Here is a 24,137-nt window from a genome sequence, read left to right on the forward strand (position 1 = left end):
GACTATTGAATCAACCAAACTCTATTTACAAACTATTTTAGAACTTTATTTTACTAGTAAAACAATTTCAATAATCCTCTTCATCCTTTTCCTTCTCATCTAAATCACTGGCAAAAGCCTCTTCTGTTTTTAAATGTGTAAAAGTCTTCAATTCTTTGTAATCAATTTGCACTGAATACTCTGAAGAATCATTTTGTGTTTTATGCTTTTCTGTAGTGCTAAGAGGAGGCTTTAACGTTGTTCTGACATTGAATAGTTTTAGAGCCCTCTCAACTGCTTTCATAGATATGCCGTTGTCATCTATCGGACAAAAGGTGACGTTTAGCTCAAAGATTCCCAAGTTTTCCTTTAGGTCATAGTCGAAGTACAGCATGTCCTCAAAATCCACCCCTGACTGGGTGTGAAGGCTGAAATAGAATTCATGATTCTTTTGAAAAGGTAACTTTTAATTTTATTGTTGTATCATTTTGTAAAACATTCATTGTAAATAAAGTAATAATAATTTCAACAGTTTTCTACAGATGTGTCCTAATCAGTTCAAATGCAGAAAAGTATACGTTTGTGTATTTAACATAAATCAACAAAAGACAATGGCTTAATCTAAATTACACTATGTAGGTACACAATAAGTTTATTTTTAACTGGCCACAGCCATAACTTGGTGATGGGAAGTATTTCTTATATAGATAGAATAAGTCTAACCTATGGTTAAACTTTCTTCTACAATTTAATTGTTTAATTTACCACATCTGATAATAATGATCAATCGCCAGGGTTTACTTACGTGACTATGGAGCTTGCCTTGTCCTTCTCACTGCAGACTTGATATGCAAAGTATCTAGTCAAGTCAAACGCATCTAGAAGATTCTCAGCCAAGTTAGGAACCTTACAGCTGTACACAGCAGCTAGAATATAACCTTCGTTCTGGAGGAAATCCAAACATGAATGAGTCTCCGGATAGATCCTAAGATTTCCAAGATCTGAACTTTTTATTTCACTGTAAATGAAAAGTATTGCTTACACCAGATTGGTACTTGGGTGTTAAATACTGTAATGCAAACAGTAGATTAATTACCTATACCTAATACCTAAATAATCCCTAATAATATACACAGATATTTGAGATAAGAGGATTCCAGTCAATCGTCCTGATTGTGGAAACAGCTGGGCCAAAGATGCAAAGAAGGCAAGAACTGGATGGATGAAATAGGCCGCATGATTGAAAAAACAGGTCACTTTAAAGTAAGAAGCTACCTAGTCCAACGGATTGCCATGGCCATTCAAAAAGGAAATGTCGCCAGCATCATTGGATCGTCAGCCACAGATACCTTTCATCAATTATTTATAAAATTATTGTAAAAATTTGTATATTATTTTTAAATTACTATTAACGATTATGTTTCATAAAAAAAATTTCCTAATAATATTATCTGTATTACAATATTACTCTATGGTCTGTACTGCATTGTGTCCTATAATAATTTATCAACATAATAGTTTGATTTTAGAACATGTCAAGTATTAGCTTTCACTTCAGTCGTTATTATTAATTTGCACTCTCTTATAGTGAGTAAAAATTTGGCTGTTACTTTTCTAACCAATATATCAGTTTGTAAAGCTCAAAATCAGACAAATTACCTTTTCATGACAAAAATGCATCATTCACATTAAATTTTTAAATACCTAATTTATTTGGTGTATGACTTAAGATTTGAATAATTACCTCAACTTTGCTAGTGACTCGTTTAAATGATCCACCCTAAAAGGCCATATGGTTTTATCTGGAACATTTTGAATTCTTGTTAATAATTGATATGTTTATGATATCAAACCAAAAGAAACTATCTTTTAAAGTTTACCTACACAACTGTTTATATCCTACTATATTTTTTTGATTCACACAGAGGTTAGACTAAGAACAACTAAATATAATCCGCTAAAGTGGAGTATGGATGAGAAGCGCAGTTAGTAGTTAGATGGAAATTTGCTTGCTTACTTAACACAGGGCCGGACTTACCTATGGGCGAAGGGGGCGAACGCCCGGGGCCCCGGGCCAAGGGGGGCCCCGGCAGGGCCCCCTTTGTACATTAGTTTTTATCATTAACTTCGAAAATTGATCAGACACGGTCGGCCAAAGTTTCTGTGCGCGCGACCAGATCTGGTTGAGTCTAGGCGAGGGGGTTGGCGGGGGTACTTTTGTGAAAACATTTGTGTCCTGCTACTCACTCACCACTACCACCACTACCCCTAGCACTGCCAATAGCCGGTGCCCGTATATTTTAGTTCGGCTAGTAGCGACCCGTTCACGCGCACAGAAGTTTTGGCCGAGCTTGTACGGCCGCGGCGAATGAGTTGAAGGGGGTCCCGCGCTTGGGACAAAATACAATAAATATGAAAACTCTTGTCCCAACGTAGAACGTAACTTGTAAAATTGTGTTGTGTTAAATGGAGATTCACTGGAGTTCAAATACTTTTAAAAATAAAAACATTGCTCCGTTTATGTTGTATTAAATGTTATTCTTTTATTTTACCTCTAAGTATATACCAATCAGGATTTCATGGGGTAGAAGTATATTATCCGTTCAATTGAAAGGTTTTGTAAAATAGTAATTAATTAAGTTATGCGTCCAAATTTTGATCTCCAATTTAGTCTTTGGAGTCAAAATCATATAGCACCAGTAAGATTTTTTAAATCTATATAGACACTTTAAAACAACTAGAGTCGTCTGATGTTAACAAAAAATTACATTGGGATTGGGCGAGCGTTGTCGTATGAAATCGTAAATAAGCGAATAAGCAGAAGCAGCTGCAACAATAAATGATAATGAGCTGATAAGGGATCCTGTCTAGTCCTGTCTGTCTCACGCACGCGCATACACACACATAAAATGCCTTATCGCCTATCCAAAACAATTTAAATCACTTTACTCCCATAGTTTGTCCTCTGAGACTAGTGGTCACGTCAAGTTGGTTGAAATTGTCTTACTTTTGTGTTATTTTGTTGTAATTCTGCAAACTAACAGTACAAAAACAAAGCTGAAGTGAGTAATGTTGTATTTAATGCTATGTTTGTGTTGTATTAATCGATATTGGATCCATTTAAACATCTTACAGTTACTCATATAAATAGTTAGTTTGTGAGTGTTTATTAGACATTGCAAGATTTTGCTCGTCAATAAAAAACTCAAACTTGAAAGTCCTCAATGGTACTTTTCATGCTAGGACTTCAACATATTATAAAAACGAGAATGCCATAGGTACCAAAACCATAGAAATCGACGGCAAATCGATATTTTAAATACGTAATAAACAAAAATATATCAATACTTCTAATCCAAATATATTATGGTAGCCTACCATGATACCATACCAAATATGCCGTCACTGGTACTACAAAGCAATACATTTTTATTTTTGTGTATAAAATAAAAATATGCTGTATATACAAATATGTTAAAATAGGTAGTTATATTTTAAGAACAATTTTTTATATAGAACTTATTGCTTAATTGGCCTTAAATTGCTCTATTTGAAGCCTAAATTTAGAAATTTTTCCCGGGGGAGGACCCCCCAATCCCACTGGAGGACCCCCCGCCCCCCGAACTGAAATCCTAGGGCCCCATTGGAAAATTTGCCCGGGGCCCTTGAAGTCCTAAGTCCGGCCCTGACTTAACATAAAAATAGGATTGGGGTTTACACAATGGCATAAGAAAATGTAGCGGGACCCCCTACAAAACTTGCTACTGGATCACCATTATTTAAGTTCATTATTATTGAAAAACAATTAGATCAACTTTATGTTCAAAGAGCGTTTCTTCAAAACAAAAGCTCAAGATATTTTATTACAATATATCTATACAGATGTCTCAAAAGGGTTTGTGTGCCAATAGACATCCATCGGTTCTAAATACCTGCCTCCCCCTTCCCTGTCTCAAAAAGAGGTCTAGGGGGTTGAAATTTTTACCACAGTGGTTAAAAACAACTGAGTTTAAAGACTAATACTACTCCTTAAGTTTATTATTTAAGCTAATCAACCACATATTAACTTACCACTCTAGCATAACTTAAAGCTTCATTTTGTCACTTTGTTTGTCGAAAAGATTGCCAGGATTTCACATACAGTATGTAAAACAAAAAAATTAATGGATTTGGTGAATTAAGTTGATAAAACTCTAACTGAACATTATTTCTTTCTACAACAATTACTTAAATAAACGTACCTATTATAGACTAACATATATATTTTTTTACATCTACTCACCCAAAACAAATATTACCATGTTGTGATCCTTGTGCACAGTATCAATTCCCTTGAACGTATACATGTTTCTAACATTTTTGGTTTCTGTTCTTCCACTGAGCCATAACACAACCATACAAACACAAACCAAAATGTTGTTTACCAAAATATTTACTAGGTATTTTTTTGACTGCGGGAAAATCATTGTGATGGATTACGACAAAGGGTGCTTAGCTAATGGTTAAATCTTAAATCACCATAAACTGTCACTTAAACAGTGTATACTGTGTATAAAAGGTTCACATTATTTTTCTGTCATATCTTCTTAGTCCATCATCGGCTCGCAGATTTATTTCCTAACACATTATGCTTGTGTGATTAAACATATTTAAATAAACTGGTTCTACTGTTCCACATTCACATTGTACTGCTTACTGATATACTAATGAGAACAAAGCATATAAAAGTAAATTTTGAATTCAATTTTAAGAGTTTGTCATAGATAGTAGTTGTTATAAATCAAATCAAAATCTAAATACTATTCTTAAACAAAATGTTGATTTGAAATAGATTGAATACAGTGTACCTTCAGTTGTAGAGGGCCCATTCAGTCATAGGGAGCGGACAGGAATCAAGGAATGGCCGTATGGATCATGTCAATTAAATTTAATGATATTTAAATAGAGGATAAATCTGACATGTTTAAGGATATATTTGAGTGAAAATCCAATCAGGCAAATAGAAATTTGCTTAGTCTGCAGGGTTTTACAGTCATATTAATAGGTAATTGCCATTGGACCAATCTAATATCATTGGCACTTTTTAGTTTGACTCTCGGTGTTGTTGAGAAACCTTTCCTCGTCCTTCCCACACGCCAATCCTGATTGGAACAATATCTCACCACTTCAGTAATTACAGTGTAACTACCTCATAGACTGCTACATTATGTTCCAACAATTGCTCAGGTAGGAAATGATTTACAAAAGAAGAAAAGAATTTAATATTATAAAGAATATCACTTAATTTAAAAAATAAGCTAATGTATAATTACTATTAGGACGAGACAGAATTCTCATAACCAGGAAAAATCATGCAACTGTACAATAATTCGGAGAGATAAAAGAGGAAAACACCAGATATGCTATATTTAGTTACAGTAAACTAAGTGGCGTTTAGGAATCAGAACACCATTAAACTAGCTACTGCATCCATTAGGTTTGTACATGTGATCATTGTTAAACCTTATAAACCACGTGTCTGCATAGAGAAATATAACAAACCAAAAAGATTAAATTAATGTTGCACAACATTGTTTTCAAAATGCCCACTTGCCAAGGATAAAGGAGGAAATAATATTTATATATGGATTAACTTATGATTTCCAGGTTCTGGCACCCATGAGCGAACTATAGGAAAAAATTTGAAAATAAGAAAGATTCTTTTACATTTTTTTCCACACAAGTGATTTACGATGAATTGTAATGTTTCCAAATGTTCTGTAATAACTCAATGTTGTAATACATTTATTTATTTATGACAGTATTTACAATATTTTATCACAGCTAAATAGCAAAAAACCTTGTTAATGCTTAGGCATAAAACACACATCCTATGTGTAAGATTTGTCATGTTTCTTTAACGCTCGCCTCTCTAGTTTTTCCTTCTTCCTCCTGAGTTTTCTTTGTACTTTTGATTCTGTAGTTGTCGGCAGCTTATCATCACTTATTTCAGCATAAATTTTTCTTGTTTGAAATACATATAACGCATCACACATAAGCTCATAGCTGACTCCTTTTAAGCCAATAGGAAGGGTGAATACTCCTTCATCCAACATAAAATGAATGTCTTCTCTATCGTATTTGCACAAAATAAACATGATATTTTTTGTTTTAATTCCTGAATTTTCTTGAATCCTAGAACGTAAACATGTAGGTGATTTGTATGAAAACGTTGCTTTTTAAAAACAACTTTTGTAAACACAGTAGTTACCAGTAAGACTATATATATTGTTGAAGTTTTCAAAGGAGATATTTGTAATGGTCACGAGTAGTCAATCTTCGTTGCATTGTAGTCCCACCCTTCTATTTCAGTTCCGTCTTTTTCGTAAGCTGGACGACATTTGTTTTTGTTAGTTTTCTCAACCACTTCAACTTTCTGAGGTCCATGTTTGGCTTCTTTCCTTGGTCTAATGTTATACACTACAAGACCTTTCCTTGCAGTTTCTTTGTTCAACCCGTCTTTTAGACAATAAATTATTACATGTTTCCAAATCATATCCATACAATTCTCTGGTCCACAGTCTTTTTCAAAATACAACACATCCTCTAGTGGAATCTCACTTCTCTTACATATCCTAAAAATAAGAAATAATAAACTTACTGCTGTAAGACACAGGTTTTGATGATAAACATTCAGTTTGACCCAAGAAAGTACTTTCACTAATTGTTTTAACTGAATTCTAAAACCTAAAATTTGACATACATTTAAGAGTTGGCAGAAGTCAATAATTTTGCATTGTTGTTGACCGTCAGATGGCTAAACAGTGGTTGTCCTAACGCTGATCAGCAAAAACATGTGTTCACGTTAAAGCATATTAATCATGCAGCGTAAACTTGACTACCGAGCAGAAAATTTTATGTGATTCTTAAATATGACACATTTAAAACTTTTTTGCTGTATAACTTGGAGGAACTGAGGTCTTCTTAAAAACTGCAATAATAACTCTGACTATTTTATAACTTACTCTGTTTGCAGACTTTGGACGATCTTGGATCTTACTTTTTTTAATTAGTGACAGAAAATGATGGAACATTCTATAGTAATAGGGTCAGACAGTTAATTACAATTGCTCAAACCATTTTATGACTTACTCTGTTACTAGACTAAAATCAAATAATGCTGGAACTTACTAATCACCATGTTCAGACCATTTTGTACTTACTCTGTTGCCAGACTCATATGGAGGAACTTACTCTGTTATCAAACTCATCTTGTCCGGTCCCTCTGCCATCTCCATGTACTTGAAGTGTTGGGTGAGGTCCAGTGCATTCATCAGAGCCATCACCTTGTCAGTGCTGTTGCTCAAAGCTACGGCTGCCAACACATAACCCTTCTCTATCAACTCTAGCAAGGTCTCTTGAACCTCAGGGTATGCCTCTATCTTGTGGCCATTAACAATCGCCGTATTATTCTCTCCGCTGTAAATCAGGAAAAGGGTAGTGAATATTCTTAGTTTTAAAATAGCTGAGAAAGATGTACAAAGCAGATTTTAATTTTTCAGCAGGAACATAACTGTTTAAGTGGTTAGAGGCTTTCTGTTTTGGAGGCTTGTTTTCCAATACCGCTAACCATGAGTTTTTGTTTTCTGTGTGATGGAACCTGTCTCCTGATCCTTTATCACAGATATCAAACCGCAGACCGGTATAATAGTTGTGTAGTCACTAACTACAAAGTATCGATTACTTTAGCACTGGTTAATAAAAGTTATATTTTGGGCAAAAAAAATTGTTTTAAATTAGACAAATCATCATGTTGCACATTAATTTCGGTACTTCAGTATTAAACGGAGGCCACATTTTGTCAGCGCGCTGCGGCGGTTATGTTAGGTTGGGTTATCATAATAGAAAGTATCGTTCGATTCATAACGAAGCGAGGAAAGTCCTACACACATAATATTTACGATAACCCAACCTAACATAACCGCCGCAGCGCGCTGACAAAATGTGGCCTCCGTTTAATACTGAAGTACCTTAATTTCTCACCTGCCATAATACAAACTATGCTATACACCTTACCTTTTTATTGTAAAAGGGTCATTGAATCTTGGATCCTTATCTACCTTAAATGGCCAAAGTGTATCATCTATAACATAAATAATATTGCAGTTATAGCTAAAGTGTATTTTAACTTGGGCTGTTTAATCATAATCATATTCTAAAATAGCAGAGTACCCGTCCTTCGTAGGAGGTTGGCATATGAGTATAAAATGCTTATTGCAGTTATGGGAGAGGACACGGTTTAAGAAAATTTGGTTCTTTTAATTTATACGGTATGCTATAGTATAGCACATCTACCATAGCTATAATGTTCTACCACTGTACTTAAACCATAGAAAAAAGTTCTCATTGTATTCCACAGATTTTTGTTACTAGTTGGTTCAAATTAGCTGTTGTCATAAATGCAAAAAATGATAGTGCTGCACCCTGTTGGTAAACTTTGTATGCTATTTAATATCATCATAGACAAAAAGAATTAAATACAGACTGTCAGCCGTGCTGCGGTTACCACGGTTACCATAGGTTCTGACAAACACCGACACCGCTTGGAGCGACGTGTAGTTACGTAGTGTGTACACCGTAAGTACATGGCGCTCCCAGCGGTGTGCGCCAGAACCTATAGTAACCGCAGCACAGCTGACGGTCTATATTTAATTCTTTTTGTCTGTGATATCATAGAACCATAGACTAAGCAACACAAGTAGACTCCTCATCCCATTGTAAATTTTGAAGCTTGTTTTTTGTGTCTAGCTCATGTACGTCCACACTAATTGCAGACGTAGACAAAATTTTATTTTCTATTATTACTTTAGGGTTATTTTAATGATTTGTGCTTTCCTATTTGGTTATATAACTAGGAGACCAGTATGATATTGTTTATGTAGATATTGTTTATGATTATATCGTTTTATTTGGTTAAATGAGGTTTTAAATTACTGAAATAACAAGATAAACTAATTGTAAACAAAACACAACCTCTTCAGTTGGACGTACAGAGCTAACAATAAAATTGGCTTCAGCTGTTCCATAAGGATGAGAAATATACTAAGGGAGTATGTTTTATCTATGATAGAACCAACTTGTGCAGTTGAAACAGCCGACAAAACCCTTTAATTCCTTTTAAATATGAATACTCATAAGGTTAACATGGGAAACTCCAAAGCCACTGGGGCGGAGCCCAAAAGGATTTTTGAGATAAGAATATATGTCTATATGTTAACCGGGAATGTGAGCTATCATCATACCAAATTTCAACCCTGTTGTTTTAGTATTTTTTGCGTTTACTTGTCACAAACATCCATCCATCCATACATCCAAACTTTCTCCCTTATAATATTAGTAGGCCTTGAAGGGGGAAGTATTCAATACTTTAACGTCTTCTATAATTAAATAAATGTTGATAAAACTTGAGACGATTTATTAAAAGTATGACCAGACCTAAACCCTGATTATTCGAAGTATTAAATATTTAAAAGATTAAAATTAAGACTATCGTAAATTGTTCAATAATTGGCACCGTACTCAGCTCATGGTAAAGGAGGTTTCAACTTTAAAACTCAAACTCTGAAATCTAATCTATAAAGATAAAATGTGTAATAAATTGTAATTTTGAGGTCTGACAAAAAAACATCACACCAGCCATAAGTGTCTTTTTGACCCTCGCTCATTTTCCAACCTCAGCTTCGCTTAAGTTACTAAACTTAAACTTGTCTGTAAAAATCAGTCACGTTAGATTCTAGTGAAGAAATATACTATTTCTATACTAAACATACTCACCGACATCAAAGATGATGAGCTCCTTTCCTGGATGTTCACTGTACGGTATTGTTTTATTTGTTGACTGTTTACGGAAGATACCTTTATGTTTTTTTGGCCCAGACATTTCTTCAACTGTTTCTGACTTTACAGAAACTAAAAGTCTACTTAAACACAAGATTAACATTATGTAAAGTGTTTTTATTTCAAAAATATGCTCCATTTTATACTACAAAATTCACACAATTTATACCTGTACAACTACCTGTATATTGTCAAAATGTAGAAACTCATTCCCTCCTAAAATAAAAAAAATATTTTCTATCTAATCACCCATTTTTTTTAACTTACACTTGAATTTCATTGAGCAGCCAATTTAAATAAGTTGGCTTCAGTTAATTTCTATAATGTTCACTATCTTATCTCGTATCAATGCCTACAAACTATTTTGAATTAAAATGTTCTATTTTTGGATCAAGCCGTAAAGTGTATAATAATTAATTATTTTGAAGTATACTTCAAGTAATTATTTCAACAAACTACTTACGTCCTTGACTTTGATTTGTGTAAATTATGAAAAGGTAAATAACTTAGATGGTTATATAGTGGTTTAACAACACTTCAACTTCAACAGTTATGTCAGATATTATATTCTCTATTAGCAGTCTTGGGGAAGCTGCTTTAAAATGTAGTTAGCCACAACTATACAGCCACAATGACATGTAGCTATCACTACAATTTTAGCTACTTTTCAATTTTTTTTTAAATTGTTAAGATTACTACCATTGTCCATTGGTACTACTCTCGTAAGATATTTTGTGTTTTACAACATGTTTTGAACACAATGCAATTGCTTCAGAATAAATCAGAACATAAATAATAATAAACAAAATATACGACAGTTTTCTGATTTTTTTTACTTTTATTTCAGTTATTAACATTGGTCAGCAATACAATGTTACACCACACAACTGGGTCACACCCCTTGGGTTTGTTTGAAGAAGAAAGTTTACACAAAAAACCAGAACTTAATTCTGGAGATGAAGGATGAGATTCAAAGAGATATCCATCAAATATCGCATTAATTGAACAAGAAAGTGATAGAAACTTTTCTCAAAAGTTCTCAGTTCTATAGTGCTACACGTGGTGGTCATTTCACAGGTATAATTAACTTTCAATGACAGTTTGTACCAAATTTGTCTAAATAATAACGTACCAAGTGAATAAACTGCAATGTATTATTTAATTTTAAATTGTAGCCTGTAAATGAGTCACCCTATAGAGAGAGTCAAGGTATTCATTATAAATGAGCTTAAACAAAGAATTGAATTGAATTTTAAAATTCTTTATTGCTCACTAGTTTAAATCATATCACTAGTTTTCCTCCAGAGTATTTAATTTATGTTATTTAATCTTTTGTAGTGATTACATAAAACACTAGATGACTCTAGACCATGTGGATGGCAACAGTTGATGTAGTTATTTTCTTAGTGAACAGCTGATTGTAGTGACCCTCAGCATAGGATAACAGCAGTTTTTGATGTTAATTATCCGCCCGTCAGCTGTTTACAGGCATATCTGGAGGAGACATGGTGAACATCTCAATACCTCTGTAGGGTCTAGAGACATTATGAGTCACTAAGTACTCGTGCAGACCATGTTGCATGATATCATATGTCAAGCCGAGCTTGGGAGAAACTCTGATTACAGTAATATCCAGTGACTTCACCTCATCCAGCTGATATTCATCTGAGTCAAAATATAGTATTTCATTTAGGTCCACTTGAAGTCGTTCACTCATTCTGCAAATCATAAGTATATTGACGGTTTAAAATATTGTTGGTGTTATATTTCCTGTTAAAAGTTTTCACAAAACTTAAATTTGTAAATTAAAGCTTCATCTTAAATTTAAACTTACTGTAATATAATATTTCTCTACTCCAGTGGTTGCTAAATTGTAACAATCAGTAATATTTGTTCAATAATATTAATTTCCCCCCTGATTTATTCGGATTTAATCACCATAAAATTGTTCTAGTTGTCAAACATGTTAGATATAAGATTCAAACAGAAGACCAAGGGATTTAACTGTAACTACGACAAACATTGACATAGTAAATAAGAAATCAGCTTTATAGGATAAAAATGGTATTGATCTGAACAAAATAAGGATTTGCCTATATTTTTAATCAATATATAGGGTGATTACCGAGAAACGCATGTTTTTCAAATAACTAGTATTCAGGCAATTCAAAGCAAAAAATATATTCATGAGTAGAAAAACAGTGTACACAATATGCAATTTAAGAATAAAATTACTTACAATTTAGTGTTTAAAAATTACATCTCTAAGATGGTCGCCTTCTGCTTGGTATGGAATTCCTTCTTCGAACAAGTTAAACCACGTTTTGGTGATGTCTCTTGGCCTCCTCGCTCACCGGATCTTGCAGTTCCCGATTTATTTCAATGTTTTTTTTTTAATCTAGAATTTACAAAACAAACCACAAACAATACAGGAACTTAAAGAAGCTATTCGCCAGGAAATCAACGCCATTCCTAGAGAAATGTTAGCAAAATCCGTAATTAAGGAACACCTTCAACACTGTATCAAAGCAGAAGGCGACCACCTTAGATATGTAATTTTTAAACACTAAATTGTAAGTAATTTTATTCTGAAATTGCATATTGTGTACACTGTTTTTCTACTCATGAATATCTTTTTTGATTTGAATTGCCTGAATACTAGTTATTTGAAAAACATGCGTTTCTCGGTAATCACCCTATATATAAAATCCAATGTATGTATATTTGTTTGTTTGTTTGTCCTTTATGGACTCCGAAACCGCTCGACAGATTGTAATGAAACTTTGAGGCATTATTAAGCATTATTCAAGGATGGTTTTTGTGAAGTTTGGTGCAGATCCGTCAAAAGAGCTCCGTCCCAGTGGCTCTGGAGTTTCCCATGTTAAACTTATGAGTACTCATATTTAAATGGAATTAAAGAATCTTAACAGCTGGTTCAACTAAACAATTTTATTCTGTAATGTTCAATAGCATTAAAAAGTTAATAAGTTTACCAACAGGGTTCAGCACTATTTTTTTTTATGACAACAGCTAATTTGCAACCAAAAGGTGAGTGGAGCGTAGCGAACAAACTTCAACTAGGACATGATTGAGCCATGCGAACAAGCTCATCTTGAAAATGAATGAGCATTTGACATCAAACCTAATTAGGACAGGACAAAGTCTGTCAGGCCAGCTAGTTACCTATATAAGTGAGTAGAAGTTTCGTAACATTTTAACAATTATTTAACACTAGCAGAGTACCCGTCCTTCGTACGGGGTTGGCATATAAGTATAAAATGTTTATTGCAGTTATGCTCATAAGCTTTCTGATTGCAATGGGGAAGGACACAGTTTGATAACATTTGCTTCTCTAAATTTAAGGTATACTATAGTATTATACATCTACCATAGCCATAATGTTCTACCACTAAAAAAATATTATTAAAAATTCTCAAAATGTCACAAATTATTCATGAAATTAAAAACAGAAACATAACTGTAATCAATCCTTCTTTGACAGTTCTCATTGCGTATCACAGTTTTATTGAGCGGAGCGAGCGAAGCGAGCGAAGCTCTTATACGTCGACTTTTATGCATTTCGTAATACGCAAACTCCTCCTAGACGGCTGAATCAATCGTTTTCAAATTTTGCATGGTGATAAAGACCATATCGGTGAGTGCCAACATCTATATGGCGTTAAAAAAGTCTCTCAGGAATCTGTAGAAAAATGAAACTGAAAATCACATTTTTTTAACATTAGTCTTATGGGTTGCTAGGTAACCATGTTGGCTGAATTAAATAACAAGTAAAAAGTAAACAAAAGATTTGAAGTTTTAGCATGTGCTCATAATAAGCCAACTACCCACAGTATACTAGGAAATTACAAATACAGTACAAAAGGAAAAACATCACTTGCTAATATTGAGCAAAGATTATACTTAAGATTACTCGATACATTGTAGTCAAGGGTAGCAGTGCGAAGTCTAGGATCTGTTTATGACGAATACATTAAGGTATCTGCAATCCTAAAATGCTATGGGAAGGGAGGAAAACAGGTCCGCGACGTAGGAAGTGGTGAAGGAAGTAGTCTAGGCGAGTTGTCCGGAGTGTTGGAAATGTTTATGACAATTAGATTAAGGTATCAGCAAACCTAAAATGCTACTGGAAGGGAGGAAAACAGGTCCGCGACGTAGGAAGTGATGAAGGAAGTAGTCAAGGTGAGCTGTCCGGAGTGTGGGGACTGTTTATGACGATTAGATTAAGGTATTTGCAATTCTAAAATGCTATGGAAAGGGAGGAAAATAGGTCCGCGACGTAGGAAGTGGTGAAGGAAGTAGTCTAGGCGAGTTGTCCGGAGTGTTTGAAATGTTTACGACAATTAGATTATGGTATCAGCAAACCTAAAATGCTACGGGAAGGGAGGAAAACAGGTCCGCAACGTAGGAAGTGATGAAGGAAGTAGTCAAGGTGAGCTGTCCGGAGTGTGGGAACTGTTTATGACGATTAGATTAAGGTATTTGCAATCCTAAAATGCTATGGGAAGGGAGGAAAACAGGTCCGCGACGTAGGAAGTGGTGAAGGAAGTAGTCAAGGCGAGTAGTCCGGAGTGTGGGAACTGTTTATGACGATTAGATTAAGGTATCTGCAATCTTTAAATGCAATGGAATGGAGGGAAACAGATCCATGACGTAGGAAATTGTGTAGGATGTAGATGTGTGGATTTATGCATCTCCAATACTACGGTGCTTTCAGAGTGAACTAATGATTTTCCCCGAGCAAAGCTCGGTCCCCAGGTACTGTAATCAAATGACGACACTAGCTTGAGGTTCGTGACGTATGAAGAGGTTAAGGAAGTAGTAAAGGTGAACAGTCTGGAGTATGGAAACTGTTTATGACGATTAGATTAAGGTCACAACATTCCTAAAATGCTACGGAAAGGGAGGGAAACAGGTCCGCGATGTGGGAAGTGGCGAAGGAAGTAGTAAAGGCGAGCTGTTGGGAGTGTGGGATCTGTTTATGACGATTAGATTCAGGTATCTGCAATCTTAAAATGCTATGGGAAGAGAGGGAAACAGATCCGCGACGTAGGAACAGGTGAAAGAAGTAGTAAGGTGAGCAGTGTGGAGTGTGGGAACTGGAAACCGTTTGTAGCAGTTTTAATGTATCTGCAATGCTGAAATGCTATGAGAAGGGATGGAAGCATGCCCAAGACATAGGAAATTGTGAAAGAAGTAGTAAAGTCTAGCAGTACGGACAGTGGGGATGTTTGTTGCAATTAGATTAACGTATCAAAAATACTAAAATGCTATGGAAAGCGATGAATACAGGTCCACGACGTAAGTGGTGAAGGAAGTAGTAAAGGCTGGCAGTGCAGAGTGGGGGAACCGTTTGAGCAGATGGATAAATGAATTTGTAATACTTAAATGCTATGAGAAAGGAAGGAAACAGGCCAATGACGTAGTAAATGGTGAAGGAAGTAGTAAGGCTAACAGCGCAGAGTGTGGGAACTGTCTTTGGCAATTAAATTAATGTATCTGCAATCCTAAAATGCTATGGGAAGAGAGGGAAACAGGTCCACGACGTAGGGTGTGGTGAAGGAAGTAGTAAAGGTGAGCAGTGTTGAGTTTGGGAATGGATTAATGTATCTGCAATGCTAAAATGCTACGGGAAGAGACTGTAGACTGTAATATGTTAAAATGATTACGAAGCACAAATCGATACATATTTTCGATACATGCAATCGTTTACAATCGAAATTTACAACTGAGTTGACAACAGCTAATTTTTACTCCATAGAGGCTAAAAACGATTTTTACTCCCTAAATATTAAAAATGCTACTTTAGACCCGCAGCGCATGCATGAAAAAATACTGTTTTTACTGCAGTAAGACAAAAACAATATAATATGAACCCTTGATGACTCCGCTCAATTTTGTGGATGCCTCTGCGAACGCCACCTAGTAAATGCAAAAGAAATAGTGCTGCACCCTGTTGGTAAATCTTATAACTTTTTAAGGCTTTGCATATCATAGAACAAACCTTTTTATTTGAAACAGCTGACTAAATTATTTTATTCCCTTTAAATATGAATACTCATAAGATTAACATGGGGAACTACAGAGGCACTGGGGCGGAGCCCGAAAGGATTTTTGAGATAAGAATATGCCTATATGTTAATCGGGAATGTAAGCTATCGTTGTGCCAAATTTCAGCCCAATCCGTCCAGTGGTTATTGCGTGATTGAACTTCAAACACACACACAAACACAAACTTTCACATTTATAATATTAGTAAGATTTCTCTCTTATCTAGCGCAAGTTTTACACTTTCAGCTTTACTCTTCTGGATATTAGAGAGAATTCTTCATTTGCATTTGACATGTTGGTCGAAACCAATCAACACTGCAGCATCTTCTATATATTTACTGCGAATATTTACAGTTTAAGTGTAAATTTATCTGATAGTGATGAAAGGTAAATTTGATTATTATATTCCTATTATTAGTCATGCAACAGATTAATACCCCGCCGCAGCAAACCTGCAGACTAAGCGAATTTCCATCTACCTGCCAGGAATTCCAATACATTATTCCCTTAAAATTATCGGATTTATTTCATATTTAAATGTAATTAATTTTAATGAGTAACAACAAAAACATTACCTCTTCAAGTGCTTCACTTTGCACCCTGGGGTTTTCGGAAAGACTTCAAAAAACCTGAAGAATCTATCAATGTCGTAGAGGTTCATGATAGTTTCAATCTTCTCAGGATCGGTACTGATGACCAAACCCCCCACAGGGTACCATTTGTCAAACAGATCGCTCAGAACTGGTCTCGTATCATTGTACAGTGCATATACTTTACCCATACGATCCTTAATTTCATCCTTGTTCCTTAAAAGTGAGCATTATTTAGTACCGTAAACTGACCATTGCAAATACCTCCTAATTCACTGCCTACCCTATAGCCTATATTTTAATTATGTAAACACCAAATTGCATGAATATGATGCTTAAAATCGTTGACTACTGTGCTACTGTATACAAAAAACAGTAATGGATGCTATGCAGCTTTATGTTTTTTTTCTTTAAGAGATTCAGTGAAATAGTATTTTTCTTCAGAGTTTTTAAAATTCATAATGGCGTTGATATTGAATAATATGTTATATATTATTTGATTGGACTTCTAAAAACTTGTGTTAATTGGATTATTGGATTTAAAAGTGATTTTTTAATACAGTGAAACAGTATTGGACTTTACCCAAGGGTTTAGTATAGTTTTGGGTTATTCCTATTTGAATATTTTAAATGGCTATACATTTTAAATATTTTTATAAGAACTCATTAATATAAGTAAGGAATTGGAATTAGTAAGTATAACTAATTACGGAGACTTCGGGCAATTTTATTTATCTGAAGTAGGTTTTGATTCAGAAACAAAACAAAGCAATAAAATCCTACTAGGTTCAGAATCATCATATTCAGTTTTTAAACTAAATATTAGTAAATATGTAATGTCGAGCTTTACCTTCCATTGATTGACAGTGGTGGTGTCATCACTTTGTCTACTTTGAAAGGCCATATGACTTCATCTATTGAAAAATGTACAATCATTAAAATCTTTAAAAAAGGCACACCAAATTAAATAATAATGTTGTAAAATCAATATGACACATACATTTATTTTACCTAACTCACCACGTTAAACTTCCCTATTCCAAGTGTGATGTATACAACTTCTTTACTTCTCAAGTGTTGTAAAGTTGAAAAAACTCACTCGGTGAGGTAATGAAACCCTTTTAAAAAACATTGAGTGCTTAACTTAAAAAATATACCTCTATGGAGCCAACGACATCAACACTAGAAATCAGCTGTGTACTTGAATTTTATTGTAATGTTTTATAGCTTTTGTTTGTAAATGAACTTTACTGTTAGAAGATGAGTGAAATGGATAATGAAAAATATTGTTCGTAACCTCATGTATATTGTCGGGTCAGGTAAAATCTTGTACGTTACACGTTACCTAAAAGAGCGTGTTTACATCACTTAAGTAAATTATGCAACTCGCTTCCGCTCGTTGCACAACATTCACCTGCGTGATGTAAAAACGCTCTTACTACACTTGTAAGGTAAATAGCTATAATATACTTAACAATAACAGAAACAAGAAATGCTTCTTTCACCTCACTATTCACGTCTGTGGATGGAATGCTAGGCAAAGAGTTTCAGATCTTACTCAGAACAATGGCAGAACGCCTAACAGAAAAATTGAAGAAACCTTACAGTTTAGTGATGAACTGGATAAGGGTGAAAACCATCTTTGCGACATTAAGGGCCAGCAGCATGTGTCTAAGGAGGACAAGAAAGAAGTGGAGGATCCTTAGAGAGTTTGAAGATGGGGCTGGGTACCAGCTTTTTATTAATTTAAATAGCAAATGTTTATTGTTTTCCCATGTTCAAATTGTACTATTACTTATTATAATATTAAAATTCTTTGTTTGAAAAAAAATTATAAGGTACCTACGTTTCAATATTAACTGGAAAATTAGATTATGTTAGAATAAGAAAATGAAACCCTCCCGTTCTGTTCGTAAATTATATAAACACTTTTAGAACATTTTAAACGTTTACTTAATTACTCCCATGGCCATGGATACCCTAGGTAGTATTTGGCCTCGCCAACAAGTGGCCTCCATCTCTCCCTGTTCTCTGAATCTTCTTCCCTTGCTCTCGATTTTTGCAAATCTTTCTCCACCTGGTCCTTCCATCGATTCTTGGGTCTTCCTAGGAATCTTCTTCTTGCTGGGTTCTGTCTCCAAACTTCTTATTAGTCTACCATCTTCCCTCCTAATACATGGCCAGCCCACCTTATTCTTCTGCTCTTTGCTTCTCCTACTATGTCTGGGGAATGGTAAATATCCCTTATTTCTTGGTTGTACCTATAATTCTCCATCCTTCTCCCTATCTAACACGTCCAAATATTTTTCTCAAAACTCTGTGTTTTCAAATGAAACTTTTCTGTTTGTTTGTCCATAACCTATTTCTCTGACTCTGCTACATAAAGCAGGATTGGTCTTATAATAGTCTTGTCTACTCTTAATTTTGTTTTATATGGCAGTAATTTTGATTTAAAAATGTTTTTTAATGCATACATGCTTCTATTTGCAAAATTCATTCTATTTTAGACTTATATTAATTCATTACTTTTTGAATTTACTATTGAACCCAGGTATTTGAACTCTTCAACTTATTCGAATTTATGGTTTAATACTTCAAAAGTTTCTCTACCATTGTTTCCCTGGCCAAAAATATACCAACTTAGTCTTTTCGTCGATTATTTCTAATCCTATTGAATGAGTTCTGCCTATTGGAATACGTATCTCCATCAGTTCATCTCTGTCTTCCAATACTAACACAACATCATCTGCAAATGCCAGTGCTCATATTTTAGTTCCATTGCTTACCTAGATTTCTATCTCTTTATTTCTTTTAATCCAGAGCTAGATTAAAGAGCAATGGTGAGAGAATGTCTCCATGTCTCACGCCCGTCCTACTGGCGTGAGTATTTATTTTCTACTCTAACCTTACATTTGGAGTTTTTCAAAGTAATTTTTGCCATTCTAATTAGTTTTGTAGGTACAGTATTCCATAGCATTCCATTTTCCCCCAAGTTTATCTTGTAAAACACTATCATAAGCTTAGATTTAAACGTTTGGTTCATTAATACAGTAGAACCCGAATTCGGGTTAACCAAAACCCTGATTAACCGAAATGGTTCTATAAAATAATATTGAGCTGTAAAATGCTTCAATAACTTCAGTTGTCTGGTTTAAAGTATTTTATATCCCTTTGTAACATTTTTGTTGCTGAAATAAAACACTGAATTAAGACATTCTCTTAAATTGAGTTTTCCTACACACTGTGGTGATACATATTAGCTATTTTTAGCATATGATGGGTTAACCGAAAAATTTCTCCCCCCTTTATTTCGGTTAACCGGGGTTCTACTGTATATATACAATGTTCTACTCCTACAGAATGTTATTCAAAAATACAAACAAATACAGTAGTGTTTGTGTTCCTGCCACTGTTGTCAATAATAATGTAATAATTTGTGAATATTCATATTTCCAATCTGCCCACTTACTCGTATCATGAGGAACATATGAGTACACCGTACCAGTAAAACCCTTATCGTAAACCTTTAAGTTTTAAAAATGGGTTTATAATAAATCAAAATACAGTTATCAATTGCTAAATATATCTACTCACCCACATTAAAAATTATTGCACCAGGGAGTGTTGGTTCTACAGCAAACTTAAATGGGATTCTTTCATCATAATCTGATGATGATAATACTGGAGAGATATTAGTTATAATTACATACAAACACAGTACAACAAAAAGACAATGAGTGTATTGCCTTTTACAACATTGAATAGATCCAAACATATCTTTACCGAATCATTAGCTAGCTATCACATCTTGCTTGATGTCCCATCAGTGTTTTAATCATTCAGTTGATCTATTACTGTCCTTGTGTTTTACTATCATTACATCAATGAGAACATCCCATTTATACATTTAACACTTGGATACTGTAATGTCCAAAATTATTACCCACTTCCTGATGTGGACATAGTGACTCACATTGCAGAGTTGGCATTTTATTTTGACATTGACTAAATACCCAGAATGCATTGTAACTTCATGTTGTGTTGTTTATTCCGAATCACGTTGACAATAATATTGTAAAAAGGTTAAAATACCTGTAACTGCCTCGTGATTCCTCTGTTCCTGTACTGGACTACGCGCGTTTCGATGTATTCACATCATCATCAGGTCACAAACTTGAAGAACTTAAACCATTCTTGAATTGGTCGCGTCAAAGTTTACAAAAAATACACAAAACATTTAAACATTTAAAAAACAGGGACAAAAACTGTAGGCCTACAGACACTGGTGTGCACATGACGGGTGCCGAGTCTCGACTGGTTCAGGAGCTGAACTTTGTCCCCTGGCCGCCTTTATCACGGTCCTTGTCCAACTTTATGAGTGATTCAAATAGAATATTAGTTTGCAGAGTGCTTTTGTCATTTAATATGTCCTGGGGATTGTTTTTTGCGGCTTTATAAATTTCAAACTGTTCCAGAGCTGTCATGATCCTGCCTTTGTTGCAAATGTGCAATGGTTTTAAGTTTGTTTCCAAATTAGTATAGTTGTGGTTGTTTAGTACCAGATGTTCGGCATAATTTATTAGATTTTTGCACCTTGGAGGCTTTTGGAATGTGTTCTTTGAATCTTTTCTCGAAGGACCGCCCTGTTTGGCCTATGTAAAATTTACTGCAGTCGTTACAGGATAATTTATATACTCCGGTTCTCTTGTTAACATCACCACCTGATCCTTTAGTGTTTATAAGCTTATCTAATTTGTTTGAGGTTCTGAAGGATACTATTTTTCCATGTTTTTTCATCTCATTTTTTATTGTTAGAGGCAATTGTTCGCCAAATTCTGCTAAAACAAACTCACGTTTATTTTGTGGAATTCGAGTGGGAGGATTGTTCAATTTCTTGCGGTGTTTTTTAATTAAATTATCAATCATAACAGGACTGTATCCGTTGGATGTTGCGATGTGCTTTAAGATGTTTCTTTCGGTTTCGTAATCTTCAGTGTTCAATGGTATGGTTAAAAGGCGATGAACAAAACTATTATATGCGGCAAGTTTGTGAGACATAGGGTGATGAGACGTTGCGTGAATAGTTGTGTCCGTAGCTGTTGGTTTCCTATAGATATTGAAGGCAAAACAACTATCACGTTTATTCAATGTCAGATCGAGGAAATTCAGAGAATTGTTTTCTTCTAATTCGAGAGTGAATTTTAATTTGGGATGGATGGTATTCATGAAAGTGGTGAACAACTGAACCTGTCTTGGATTGCCATCATACAAAATTACAATATCGTCAACATATCTGTAATAAAATATTAGTTTGTTTCGATAGCGGTTGTTATCGGTCCATATGTATCTGTTTTCGATATTATTGAGAAAGATTTCTGCCAAAATGCCTGACAATGGTGAGCCCATTGCGAGACCTTCTTGTTGGATGTAAAAATCGTTGTTGAAATGGAAGTAGTTTTGTTTCAAAACAATTTTCAGTAATGTCATCAATTCATTACGCTCTGGAACAGTTTGAATGTTCATCAGTCAGCAGAATGTTCATCATTCAGCTCTGGAACAGTTTGAAATTTATAAAGCCGCAAAAAACAATCCCCAGGACATATTAAATGACAAAAGCACTCTGCAAACTAATATTCTATTTGAATCACTCATAAAGTTGGACAAGGGCCGTGATAAAGGCGGCCAGGGGACAAAGTTCAGCTCCTGAACCAGTCGAGACTCGGCACCCGTCATGTGCACACCAGTGTCTGTAGGCCTACAGTTTTTGTCCCTGTTTTTTAAATGTTTAAATGTTTTGTGTATTTTTTGTAAACTTTGACGCGACCAATTCAAGAATGGTTTAAGTTCTTCAAGTTTGTGACCTGATGATGATGTGAATACATCGAAACGCGCGTAGTCCAGTACAGGAACAGAGGAATCACGACGCAGTTACAGGTATTTTAACCTTTTTACAATATTATGCATTGTAAGTAAATTGTTTTACTCAAATGCCGATGTTCCAAGAAATACAAGAATAATTTTTAACCTCGATATCAGTTTACTCACAACCCATTTCTGGGCATTTTAATTTGACCAGTGTATGAACAAAATGCCCACCCTGCTCCCGCAACATAAGAATTTTACAATGTCGATCTACATCAGGAAGTGGTTGACAATTTTGGAAATTAATTCAATTCACAGTTTCAGCGGAAAGAGAGTTTAGCCGTTGCTATCGTATTCTACTCAAAGATTATAGTTTGAATAGCTGAGTATAACCAGGAAAAATGTGTTAAAATTTAAAAAATAATTAACTTACAAAGCAAAATACTTAAGGCCTATATATTATTTTACAGAATTCACTAAAAAACATGATAACTAAGAAATCATCTGCAGTATTATAATTAATGTAATTCTTCTCTTTATATTCAGTAGTAAATAAAAATTTTCTTTCCAAAGAACTGTATTTGAATAGATTGCTTGAACCAGTTCGCAAACATTTCCCCCAATATATTGTGGCAGATTTTCATAAATTAAGTAACTTAGGTACCGGTAAGTCTGTGGAGTGTGGATTGTCATATGGATAAAATAGTATCATACCTAGTTGGGTAGTGGTCATTATGTGGTTTTCACTAAAATTTAGATTTTTTTAACAAAGTTGGTTGTGAATTTGTTTAGTTTTCAAGTATAGAAAAAAGTCTTTTATTCATAGTTATAAGTTAAAGATGTATTAGCATAGACAACAAGAATTAAATATAGACTGTCAGCAGTGCTGCGGTTACCATGGTTACCATAGGTTCTGGCACAGACCATTGGAGCGTTTAGTTACGAAGGGAGTACACCATAACAACTACATGGCGCTCCCAGCAATGTAAGTCAGAACCTATGGTAACAACAGCACAGCTGACGGTATATATTTAGTTCTTTTTGTCTATGGTATTAGCAAATAGCAAAACTGAGATTCAAGCTTTATTATATTTATTTCATACTAATCTGTATACACTTTTTTTGGTGCTTTTGAGAACTTTGACATTCAATATCATCACCACGACAATTAATGTAGTGTAAGCTAATGAATAGAACACCAGTTCAGTTTTTCATCATCATTGTTTAGAATTTGTACATATGTTTCTTAGCAAACTTTAGTTTTAAATAGTAGGCCTATTGACTACTTGATGCAGCACTTTAGGTACTTGGAGACAAAACGCTCAAGTATGAAGCCCAACTTTGAGGATACATCTTTTGGGTCATTTCCTTCTTGAATTTCATCAAACCATTCCTCATTTAGAGACGTCTCACTAGTCAAATTTTCTTCATTTTTTGCAGTTTCAGATTTCCGCATTTCGCTCTGTAGCTTCTGCGTTGTTAACAGGATGTTGCATTCTAATAAACTTGAATGAACCTCAGCCAATAGTCTTGTGATGTCTTCTTTGCTATATTCTGACTCTTGAGAATCTTTCCCAGTTGTTGTATTTTCTTTACAACTTTTTAGACAGTTTCTTGACTCTATCCACTTTGTCACAAATTCCTCGTCATCAGATGATGATTTCATCGAGTCTGAAGACTTGGTAGCTTTTACCAACCACCGGCACTCATTACAAAGTTCATCGGGATTTGGATATATTTGGTAAAGTTTTTGGTCACTCT

The 24,137-nt window shown here is 34.6% G+C and overlaps 3 protein-coding genes across 5 annotated transcripts; all 3 read right to left on the minus strand.

Moving 5' to 3' along the window:
* Positions 1-63: 63 nt before the first annotated feature.
* Positions 64-4,544, minus strand: LOC129005513 (magnesium-dependent phosphatase 1-like). Its single transcript, XM_054434422.1, has 4 exons — positions 4,262-4,544; positions 1,724-1,781; positions 785-997; positions 64-407 (listed from the first exon to the last, which is right to left on the minus strand). Exons 1-4 carry the CDS (start codon positions 4,443-4,445, stop codon positions 68-70), a joined length of 795 nt encoding a protein of 264 aa, XP_054290397.1. The 5' UTR covers positions 4,446-4,544; the 3' UTR covers positions 64-67.
* A 1,202-nt stretch (positions 4,545-5,746) lies between these two features.
* LOC129005503 (magnesium-dependent phosphatase 1-like) lies at positions 5,747-10,150 on the minus strand. 2 transcript variants are annotated; one of them, XM_054434412.1, is made up of 4 exons: positions 9,793-10,150; positions 8,035-8,101; positions 7,213-7,437; positions 5,747-6,153 (listed from the first exon to the last, which is right to left on the minus strand). In XM_054434412.1, exons 1-4 carry the CDS (start codon positions 9,992-9,994, stop codon positions 5,850-5,852), a joined length of 798 nt encoding a protein of 265 aa, XP_054290387.1. In that variant the 5' UTR covers positions 9,995-10,150; the 3' UTR covers positions 5,747-5,849. The 2 variants fall into 2 exon arrangements, with proteins under 2 accessions (XP_054290387.1, XP_054290386.1); XM_054434411.1 differs by having other exon boundaries at positions 5,747-6,593.
* Positions 10,151-11,095: 945 nt separating this feature from the next.
* LOC129005505 (uncharacterized) lies at positions 11,096-23,124 on the minus strand. Of its 2 annotated transcripts, none has more exons than XM_054434415.1 (4): positions 23,091-23,124; positions 17,365-17,428; positions 16,500-16,730; positions 11,096-11,573 (listed from the first exon to the last, which is right to left on the minus strand). In XM_054434415.1, the coding sequence occupies exons 1-4, from the start codon at positions 23,107-23,109 to the stop codon at positions 11,330-11,332; spliced, it is 558 nt and encodes a 185-aa protein (XP_054290390.1). In that variant the 5' UTR covers positions 23,110-23,124; the 3' UTR covers positions 11,096-11,329. The 2 variants fall into 2 exon arrangements, with proteins under 2 accessions (XP_054290390.1, XP_054290389.1); XM_054434414.1 differs by lacking the exon at positions 23,091-23,124 and adding an exon at positions 20,109-20,356.
* Positions 23,125-24,137: the final 1,013 nt, after the last annotated feature.

This window comes from Macrosteles quadrilineatus, unplaced genomic scaffold (assembly GCF_028750875.1).
Source record: "Macrosteles quadrilineatus isolate MER2022 unplaced genomic scaffold, UCM_ALF_1.0 Scaffold_22__1_contigs__length_1958994, whole genome shotgun sequence".
Lineage (NCBI taxonomy): Eukaryota > Metazoa > Arthropoda > Insecta > Hemiptera > Cicadellidae > Macrosteles > Macrosteles quadrilineatus.

Excerpts from the sequence above, each read along its gene's own strand:
- LOC129005513 (XM_054434422.1), bottom strand. The coding sequence starts at position 4,445 with ATGATTTTCCCGCAGTCAAAAAAATACCTAGTAAATATTTTGGTAAAC. Across the intron at positions 1,782-4,261 it reads CATGGTAATATTTGTTTTGG|ATAAAACCATATGGCCTTTT; the intron begins GTGAGTAGATGT and ends AAAATGTTCCAG. Across the intron at positions 998-1,723 it reads GAGTCACTAGCAAAGTTGAG|TGAAATAAAAAGTTCAGATC; the intron begins GTAATTATTCAA and ends TTTCATTTACAG.
- LOC129005505 (XM_054434414.1), bottom strand. The coding sequence starts at position 20,289 with ATGTTTGGATCTATTCAATGTTGTAAAAGGCAATACACTCATTGTCTT. Across the intron at positions 16,731-17,364 it reads CCACTGTCAATCAATGGAAG|GAACAAGGATGAAATTAAGG; the intron begins GTAAAGCTCGAC and ends CTCACTTTTAAG. Across the intron at positions 11,574-16,499 it reads AAAGTGAAGCACTTGAAGAG|AATGAGTGAACGACTTCAAG; the intron begins GTAATGTTTTTG and ends TATGATTTGCAG.
- LOC129005503 (XM_054434411.1), bottom strand. The coding sequence starts at position 9,994 with ATGGAGCATATTTTTGAAATAAAAACACTTTACATAATGTTAATCTTG. Across the intron at positions 8,102-9,792 it reads GCTCATCATCTTTGATGTCG|ATGATACACTTTGGCCATTT; the intron begins GTGAGTATGTTT and ends TTTATGTTATAG. Across the intron at positions 7,438-8,034 it reads GACCCTTTTACAATAAAAAG|CGGAGAGAATAATACGGCGA; the intron begins GTAAGGTGTATA and ends CCTGATTTACAG.